The sequence below is a fragment of the Penaeus vannamei genome, chromosome 6, assembly GCF_042767895.1.
Source record: "Penaeus vannamei isolate JL-2024 chromosome 6, ASM4276789v1, whole genome shotgun sequence".
NCBI lineage: Eukaryota > Metazoa > Arthropoda > Malacostraca > Decapoda > Penaeidae > Penaeus > Penaeus vannamei.
In genome coordinates, this window is record NC_091554.1 from 12,289,234 (window position 1) to 12,299,233 (window position 10,000).

Here is a 10,000-nt window from a genome sequence, read left to right on the forward strand (position 1 = left end):
AGTACCAGCCGAATATATAGCTGTGCTTGGACTAATGATGGGGTGTATCTTGCACTGGGTCTGGCCAATGGTGTTGTGTCAATTAGGAATAAGGTAAAGTATTTTTTTACTAGAATGTTGTAGAAGATTTAAGGATGCAGATTTTTCTCTTTGTTTTTCTACCTTTTTTTATCCTGTATTAATTTCATAGATTGTAAAGATATGTTGCCTTAAAGAAGTTAATTCTGATAGTTATAAGAATTTAGGAATTGAATTAGCAGAATATTTAGAAAAGGAATGGGAAAAGCTGAATGATGTTGTGTGATGTTTTGCTAGGCCTAAATATCTGCACAAAATGACTGGTATTACTTACATGATATCTGACTTTCAGGTTGGGGAGGAAAAGATGAGGATTGAACGCCCTGGAGGAACAAATTCTCCTGTCTGGTCAATGGCCTGGAACCCATCCAAGTATGTTGCTCATGATAGTGGAGCAGATAAGTCTGATTTTTTTTTTTGTAGAATCATTCATTTGGTGATACAAACATAAAATTTGGCAAGAACTTACAGTAGATGTCACTCTGTCAGGAAAGTGCTAGCCATTGTACATGGAAAAACTACCAGAATAGCATGAAAATTATTAGTTTTGGTGTGAAATTACTGATGAATTTGCCCACCATAGTTAATTTCTTGGTTCATAGGAGGATTTTTTATGCTATTAGAAAAAAAAAATAAAAAAGATCATTGCTTTCCAATAAAAACTTGAGCTGAACATTGGTGAGCAAATTAATATGTTATAGTGACCAGCAAAGCTAACACTCCCCATGTGCAAAATGAGAAGGAGGCTGGGCACAACTCTTTGCTATAACTAAATCATGCACAATAAGATGAAAAATAAATAAACAAACATATTTAATAAGGTAGCATGGACAGGCACATAAATGACAAAAATATAACATAACCTGCATATACTGCTGGCATACATATTACTTATCTTAATCTGCCTCAAATCCCCAGTCCGCCACCATACAACACAATGATAATTAAGAATGAAGCTCGACTACAGCCTCTCTCTATGCCTGCAGCAAGGGCTACTCTAAGCAAGCAGTGGTCCATACAGGATCTTTGGTTTACTGCTAGAATACCCCTCTAGAATACCCGTGGATTGGGAGAGAGAATACCAGTAGCCTGGTTTATCTCCCACTCCTCCATCTGTGCCTTAGAGAAGAGAGCAAGCAGTTAAGTGCTTGGGAGCACTAGAAGCTTTTCATTATAAATAAAACCAAAAAATGTTTCTATACATAAGAGACAGCAGTAATATATAGGTGTAAAACAATGATATTATATCATTGTAAGAATAGATGGAAACATTTCAATGTCTGTGGAGGTAGTCCATGGTGTTTCCCCACGGTGGTGGTCCCTGATGGTCACGGGTGGAAATTCCAGGGATCCAGCCCTGTCACAAATAGCCTGGGACCCCCCCTTGATGACAAGCCATTTTCTTATGGTTTACTACATCCTTCCCAAGGTCAGGGCATAGCTGCAAGTGTAGCTAAAGGTGTGACATGCATTTGTAGGAGGTCGGGCCTGCTGGAAATATGTAAAGAATGGACTAAACTGCACTCAGCTTTACAGTTGCCTCTGTCAGAACTAGATGAACACTGAACAAACTCAAATTACCTGCTCCAAGAAAAGAAGGTGCTTGTCAAAGTATTTAATTACTTGTTTTGCATGTGCAATGTTTTTTAACACTTAAAGCTTGAAAAATCTAAGTATGGAATCTATCTTAAAGTTGGTTTCCAGCAAGGCCCCTACCAGACACCAAAGGAAAAGAAGCAAATAATGTAGATGACAATATGAGATTTAATATTTTGTGACAAGTGTTTACTTTTACCCAGGGTATGACTGTGGCGGACAAAGGGTGAAATATTGACACCTCATGTTTGAAGGAGAAACTTGCAAAATGACCACCATTTTTGAAACTCATAGTGGCCAGTACCTATCCCTAGCAAATTCAGTCTAGTCATGATAAAGACACTTATAATCTATCACAATTAGAACCATTTTGGGCATTTACATTAACATCCTGACATATCCTGTGAATTTTAGGGTCATCTGGTAGCCATCTTGGAAAATGGCCAGCACTTTTTTCTTAAAATGTAATATAAAATGAACATTTGAGCCAAATTTCTTGCTTGTGTCATCAAATGAATGATTGTTTGTGGTTATCTGCTCTACTATGAGGTGGAAAGTGCAGTTCTGTATCAAAATGATGATGGTAGAATACATTGTATATTTAAACTGGTCATTTGATGAAGTAAGGGAAAAGTTTCAAACTTTTCTAGTGTTGATATGTATATGACTTTTATTTCTCAAGGAATTAAGATAGGAGTTTGATTCTCTCCTGTTTCATGGTTTGTTTTTCTCTCATGTTAAAGTTGTACATGCACACTGTACCTAAATAGTTGACTAAATAGTTGATATTTTCACCAACAGGGATGAACCAGTAGATGTGTTGTGTGTAGCAGACTGGGGCCAAAATCTATCATTTTATGCTCTCAGTGGGAAACAGGCAAGTTTTACGTTACGTTACATTTATATATTTTTTCATTATTACTATTATCTTGCTATTTGTAAGGTATAACTGCTGATGCAAAATATTTCTGAAATGAAAAATGACATGATGTTGTATGAACATTCTGGTACTTTTTATTTAAATTTAAGGTAAACAACATTTAACTAGTACAAATATATAAAGGTTTATGATCCAGTGCAACCATTTGGTCATAAGTCTGCTTAATGTTGGAATTTGTTAGTCTATTAGTATTACATAAACTGTTATGAACCAGTTTTTGACTGCTCTGCATACTAATACCGTCCATCAGGTTGGCAAGGAGAGGCCCTTAGGCTTTGACCCTTGCTGTGTTAACTACTTTAGCAAAGGGGAATACCTTCTTGTGGGTGGTTCCAACAAGTCCTGTCTCCTCTACACAAGAGAAGGGGTAAAACTTGGAACGATTGGAGAGCAGTCCTCGTGGGTCTGGTGCTGTGCTGCAAGACCAGACTCCAACTTTGTGGTTAGTGTGTTTAATGACTTAGGAGCATTTTATGTCTGTACCGATTTGAGAGTTATATTCAAATGAAATGTATTAAAGGATTCCTCAAGGGATCTCTTATTGTATATATTTTTTCACTTGAGAAGATTACCAATGTTATATTCAAATTTATGATAATGACATTTTCTAATATCTCCTTCAGGCTATTGGTTGTCAAGATGGAACCATTGCTTACTACCAACTAATATTTTCCACTGTCCATGGCTTGTATAAGGAACGTTATGCCTTTAGGGAAAACATGACAGATGTGATTATTCAGCACCTTATCACAGAGCAGAAAGTAAGGATTAAGTGTCGAGACCTTGTGAAGAAGATTGCAATCTACAAACATCGGCTTGCTGTGAGTACTTAAGCTTTTCTTTTAGGGGGAGGAATCATCAGCCTAATTATTCTGACATACTTTTGCATTTCTTCATTTCTCACATTTCTGGGCATTTGTGTGATAATTTTTACATCCTTTCTGGCTAAACCCATCCATTTACCCGTTTATGCTTGGTGATTATTGATCAGTGGTAAATGACCAACTATAGACAAAAGTCTTGTTTTTTCTAAGAATTTTAATTCTGTGCCTTATATCTCCTTTTGCAGGTTCAACTACCTGAAAGAATTATTATTTATGAGCTGTACTCACAAGAAGCCTCTGACATGCACTACCGTGTCCGTGAAAAGATCAACCAGCGCCTTGATTGCAATCTGCTTGTCGTGTGCACAAACCATATTGTTCTTTGTCAGGTAGGGAATACTGTATAATATATTCCCAAGTGGTGTTTATTTTTATTTATCCCAAAGTCAAGTCTGTTCCTGTAAATATGAAATATAGACATCATACATTATTCACACAGGAGAAAAGACTGCAGTGTCTAAACTTCAGTGGCATCAAGGAACGGGAGTGGCAAATGGACTCTCTGATTCGCTACATCAAGGTGGTGGGTGGGCCAGCCAATAGAGAAGGTCTCCTGCTGGGGCTCAAGAATGGACAGGTGCAGAGTCAGAGCTGTTTTCACTTGTTTCTTCCTCTTGATGACATTGAGCAAAGATTGTAGTATTTGCTTGAAAAAAAAATGCACTAATGGCATGGAAACAGTGCATTATATAGTGATGATTCTACCTGTACTGATTATTAATATTATATGATTCTTGTTATAGGTTCTCAAAATCTTCTTGGATAATGCTTTCCCTGTATCCCTTCTGAAAGTGCCAGCAGCAATTCGCTGCCTTGACCTAAGTTCTTCTCGGAACAAGCTAGCCGTGGTCGATGAGCACAACACCCTTCTTGTTTATGATGTCAAGACGTCTGAGTTATTGTTCCAGGTGAGACTTATCTTTTTATTATTTATAATTAGTCTTTAATTTGGTGAAGAAAAAAATAAGTTTGGGAAAGTGTAATATTTGAGTGATTTTAGTGTTTGGCTTATCTAATGCAGTTATTTCTGACTATAGGAGCCCAATGCCAATAGTGTGGCTTGGAATACTAGTTGTGAAGACATGCTTTGCTTCTCTGGAAACAGCACGCTCAACATTAAAGCTTCAAACTTCCCATCTCATCAACAAAAGTTACAGGTAATTTAGAGTATTATGGCATATGATATTCTCTGTGTATATGTCCAACTTATAGGTTTCATAGTGATTTCCCTATAGGTATTTTGTCAACCATCACTTAAGAAAAGAAAGGAAAGAAACTTATTTTGCTTTACCTCAGTACCATTCTTAGTCCATTTCTCACTATAGTCATCAGCTAATTGTAATGCCCAAATAGTGTTTTTGATTTATTAATTTAATTTACATGAAAGTAATGTATGGCATTTAGTATTACTGTGATGTTTTCATTATAGGGCTTCGTTGTTGGTTTTAGTGGCAGTAAGATATTCTGCCTCCACATCTATAGTATGTCAACAATAGAAGTTCCCCAGTCAGCTCCTATGTATCAGTACTTGGACAAGAAAATGTACAAGTAAGTATGCTTTAGCACTATTTTCTCAAACAGTATGAATGTTAACATAACATGTAAATAGTTGTTTGATATATTGAAGTCTGTTTGTAGAATTTGCACACAATTTTTATGGCTTTGTGTACAAAGTTCATATCTTATTATTGTGAAGCAGTTAGAGGGATAAATCAATCATACTGTATTTATGAATATACTTACGTTGGATGAGATTGTTTAACCAGAAAGTTTATTGTATAGATATTGACTTGATACAGATAAGAAAATAGATCTTGCAGAAATTTTGATTAAGAAACTTAAAGCACATAATTAAAGGGAAGATCATGATTATGAGATTCTTAACCTCATAGAGTGTATACTTTTAACAATTCCCTGGCTATGTCCTCTTTACAGGGAGGCCTATAATATTGCATGCCTTGGTGTTACTGATGGAGACTGGGAGGCATTGGCTAAAGCATCACTTGAAGGTTTGGAATTCAACATTGCTAAGAAGGCCTTCACAAGAATCAAAGATCTGAAATACTTAGAACTTATCCATTCCATTGAGGTAATTATTTCTGAGTTGAAGTATCATTCATAAGTAATGTGTAGACAGTCCACAATTGGTAAAATATGTAGCCAATCAACAGAAGTTGCAAGAAATGCACATTTAGTAAATTATGCAGGGACTTTTTTATACTGTTTCATTTTTATCTTCAAGAGAACAGAAAATTATGATGAAATATCATGGAATGAAAATGATAATAAAAACAAAGAAAGCTTATAAGGACAACCTCCATTTTGCATACATAACACAACCTTCCACAACTGTTGATTATTTTCATTTTATTGTAAAGATCAAATTATGTGTATTTTCTAAGACTTCAAATTTTATTAACCACTAACAGGAGCGGAGTCACAAGGGAGAGGCTGACAATGGCCTATTTCTGGCTGATATCCTTTCTTATGAGGGCAAGTTCTCTGAAGCAGCTAAGCTCTATCGCAAGAGTGGCAGTGATCAGTCGGCCATGAACATGTACACAGACTTGAGAATGTTTGACCTGGCACAGGTTTGTGGATATTGGATTTGTATTTGTGTTTTCTTGCTATTGCAGTTATTATTTTATTATTGTTATTATTATTATAATTATTGTGATTATTATAATAATTATTATTACAATTGTAGCAAACAGCTGTTAAAGGCAAGATTCACTGTAGCTAGTTAATTAAATCAGCTAAAACATAAAAAATAGTTGTGTGGTCCTAGACAAAAAGAATGGTCAGATCCAAGTTTATTCACTAGTCAAGCTATGATATTTGCCACAATAAAGACAAGCAGCAGCATATCCCACAAGAGACAGCCCTTCTCACTTTGACCTCTTCCCCCTGACTCCCTTGCTTTTATCACCATAAGAAAATTTGGTATTATAGGGATTTGAGATGTACCTTTAGCATGCCACACTACCTGACCTAGTTTCTACCAAGTTTAGAGATAATTACATTTCCCATTAGTAACTCATCTCTAATACTAAGAGTTATTTAGATATACAGGGGCACATGTCTGACAAAATGAGACTTGTAGAATGCAGGTATAGTCAGCTATGTGTGACATCAGTGTGCAGGTGTGTTCACAAGATATTCTGTAATTATTAATTGGTTTGCAAAAAAAACTTTTCGGACCATTGCACATTTTTACAATTTCCCATGCAAGGACTACCTTGGATCAGACGAAACTGTGGACAGGAAGCAGCTCATTAAGAAAAAGGCAGATTGGGCTCGTAACATCAACGAACCCCGAGCTGCAGCTGAGATGTACTTGTCTGCGGGAGAGACCCACAAGGCTATTGATATCATGGGAGAGAATGGATGGATTGATATGTATGTTATTTGCAACTTTTGTGTTTCAGTCTATAATACTGTTCTTGTTAAGCTTTAGTTGATCTATTGGCAGATTCATAATAGATATTAGGTTTTATGAAAACATTAGGTCTAGTTGATGAATTTGTTTATATGGTATAATGTAATACATTTACTTAAAAATCTATAATGTAATGCATTTTCATTTGATAATTTTTCAGGCTAATGGATGTTGGAAGAAAAACAGACAAAGCTGATCATCAGACGCTGAGCCTTTGTGCGCAGCATCTCCGACGTCTGGGTGCCTTGACACACGCTGCTGAGATGTACAAGTACGTTGCTGTTTTATTATCACTCATTGCTTTCACTGACGGAGGTTGGTCTTTGTTGATAGACCAGTTTAGAATGTTCTATGATGAAGTTTGTGAAAAGTTTAATGTGGCATTCATCCTTTTTAGGAAAATGGGAGAGATGCAGAGTGTTGTGGAACTGTATGTTGAAGTGCAGGACTGGGAGGAGGCCTTCCTCTGGGCAGACAAGCATCCGGAGTACCGGCAACTTGTGTATGTGCCATATGCCACCTCTCTTGCTGAACAGGATAAATTCCTGCAGGCTCAAAAAGGTATGGGTTTCATCATATTGTAAAGGTGTATATACAAGATTCTTGTTTGCAATAGCTATTGCTTATTAACCCAGGTATTTATCTTATTTTTCTTTTGCTATTTATTTATTCTTGCTATTTATGTTCTTATTTATATGAAATACAAAATATTCTTCTTATATATTGTTTCAGCATTCCACAAGGCTGGAAAACCAGATGAAGCATTCAGGGTACTGGAGCAGTTAACTATGAATGCTGTCAACGAGAACAGATATGATGATGCTGGCTATTACTTTTGGATGTTATCAATGCAATGTCTGGATATTGCTGCTGAAGAGTAAGTACTAAAATGGAAGAATATGAAATGATGATGGTTATAAAAATAGGCAGTATTAAACAGTTCCTTCTGATTCCTTATGATAGCAATTTCATATGTACACATTTTGTTTTTTGCAGTGAAAGTGAATATGAAGCAATGATGACTAAGTTCAAGGACTACCAAAAGAAAGCATCAATGTATTATGTCTATCACACAATCCAGCGTTACATGGTGAGAGATCGAGGCCTGAATCTTTATATATGAAAAGAAAAATGAGCATAGATTGTCCTTTTTGTATATTATATGATTGTTATTAAGATTTATGATTTTTTAAAGATTCTGTCATGATTTATACATGTTTTAAAATACTATTTTCTTCATTCTCCCTGGACAGGATGAACCCTTCACTTCATACATGCCAGAAGCTTTGTTTAACATTTCCAGATTCCTTATGCATGAGTTGATGGTTTCTCATCCAACTGGAATCTCAATGTTGTATCCTTTTTCTTGCTGAAAATGACATATTACATGTTTTGTAAAATATGATGATATTACTTATATGTCTATAAGGTTAATTAGGGAGTGTTATAAGAATGTTGTTTATTCAGTTTGAATTGTCTTATATTATCATTCAAAATAATACTCCTGTTATCAAACGATAGTAGATAAAGAAAGCTGATTTAGTAATTTTAGTAACCTTAACCACATATTAGCTCAACCCTTTATACACTTGCTAAGCAAGCAAGAAATCTTGAGGCTTTCAAGTTGGCTCGGCATGTCCTTGATAAGCTACAGACGTTGCGTATTCCACTTCGCTTTCAGGTAGGCATTTGAAAGACTTTCTTTCATATATTTTTATTTGGTACAGGTATTCTTTGCTGAATTTTTAGTTAATAAGTGCAGTTTATGTAGTCAGTAAGTAGGAAAATTAAGGCACTGGGAAGGAGATAATGATGAAAGAGAAATAAGTACAAGAGACAGTCTGTAAGTTAAGTGAAGTTATATTTTCGTGTTTATGAATTAAATGAACATTATGAATGCCCTTTCTTGATAAGTTTTTCATTTGGAGGATTTTAGCCTTGTTATTATTTTTATAATCCTAGTTTTCAGAAGTTAGAGAAGGAGTTATTATAGCAGGCAGACTGTCTATACTCATATGAATATAAACACATCTACATTAAACCCTTTAGGAAGACGTAGAATTGGCTGCCCTCAAGATTCGTGCCAAGCCTTTCCACGACAACGAGGAGCACCAACCTCTTTGTTATCGCTGTTCTACGACCAATCCTCTAGTCAATAACAGCGGCAACCAGTGTGTCAACTGTTGCCATCCATTTGTTTACTCATTTGTGTCCTTTGGTAAGAATGTGTAAATTTCAATACTAATTTTTGAACTATAGATGATGTAATTGGTTCCATTTGAGATATCATGGGGCATTTATTTATTTATATATATATATTTTTTTTTTCAGAGATCTTACCAGTTGTAGAGTTTGTAGTAGAGGAGGAAATCACAGATGAAGAAGCAGTCCACTTGATTCAGCAGTCAGGGAGTGGAAAGACAGACCGTGTTGGATCAGCCAATGAAGGGGAGGAAGAACAGAATGAAGATAACAGGTGGAAAGAGACTGAGTCAGGCGATGCACAAGCACTCATGCTGGATGGGTCACCGTCACACATGCAAAACAGTGATCCCTTCACTTCAAATCTTTTGGGCTTCTATGTAAGATTTAAGAATGTTCTCTGTCATGTCATGAAGTTCCATTTACCACTGGCTTTCCGGTAGAGAGAGTTGCACTTCTTTATAGTTGGTTATGGAGATGAATTGAGAAATATTTGGAATATTACTTTTAGATTTTTGCAAGTTTAGACTTATACCCTGCTTTTTTATTTAATTTTAAGCCCATATTTCTATTTTTGATAATTATTGCAAAAAGGTTTAGTCCCCTTTCCTTCTTTGAATAATGTTTTTCTCAGCCAATTAAGCTAGGAACCTAACACATATCCAATGATATTGTCAGAAATAAAGTAGCTGGCTATGGTTCATTAAATATAACTCCTGCTAAAAAAAAAATTGTCATTGGTCATGTACTTGTAGCTTATGGTGTTCTGCAGTCATTATCACAATTACCAATTCTCTAGCCCACAATTTAGATGACTGCATATGAAAAGTAGGTTTTGTGGTAGTTAAAGAGAATTTTATC

At 35.7% G+C, this 10,000-nt stretch overlaps 1 protein-coding gene across 1 annotated transcript in view; it reads left to right on the forward strand.

Annotated features, from left to right (window-relative positions):
- Positions 1-10,000, forward strand: part of Oseg1 (intraflagellar transport protein Oseg1) — a 13,722-nt gene that overhangs the window by 1,741 nt on the left and 1,981 nt on the right. The window contains exons 5-25 of the mRNA XM_027362595.2: positions 1-93; positions 371-450; positions 2,476-2,551; positions 2,865-3,056; positions 3,238-3,435; positions 3,684-3,827; positions 3,938-4,075; positions 4,242-4,406; positions 4,536-4,655; positions 4,928-5,046; positions 5,434-5,587; positions 5,928-6,089; positions 6,731-6,897; positions 7,098-7,208; positions 7,335-7,498; positions 7,670-7,814; positions 7,934-8,027; positions 8,191-8,291; positions 8,510-8,618; positions 8,987-9,155; positions 9,269-9,519. Of these exons, the coding sequence (XP_027218396.1) occupies positions 1-93; positions 371-450; positions 2,476-2,551; positions 2,865-3,056; positions 3,238-3,435; positions 3,684-3,827; positions 3,938-4,075; positions 4,242-4,406; positions 4,536-4,655; positions 4,928-5,046; positions 5,434-5,587; positions 5,928-6,089; positions 6,731-6,897; positions 7,098-7,208; positions 7,335-7,498; positions 7,670-7,814; positions 7,934-8,027; positions 8,191-8,291; positions 8,510-8,618; positions 8,987-9,155; positions 9,269-9,519 (2,952 nt within the window). The remainder of the gene's footprint in view (positions 94-370; positions 451-2,475; positions 2,552-2,864; positions 3,057-3,237; positions 3,436-3,683; positions 3,828-3,937; positions 4,076-4,241; positions 4,407-4,535; positions 4,656-4,927; positions 5,047-5,433; positions 5,588-5,927; positions 6,090-6,730; positions 6,898-7,097; positions 7,209-7,334; positions 7,499-7,669; positions 7,815-7,933; positions 8,028-8,190; positions 8,292-8,509; positions 8,619-8,986; positions 9,156-9,268; positions 9,520-10,000) is intronic.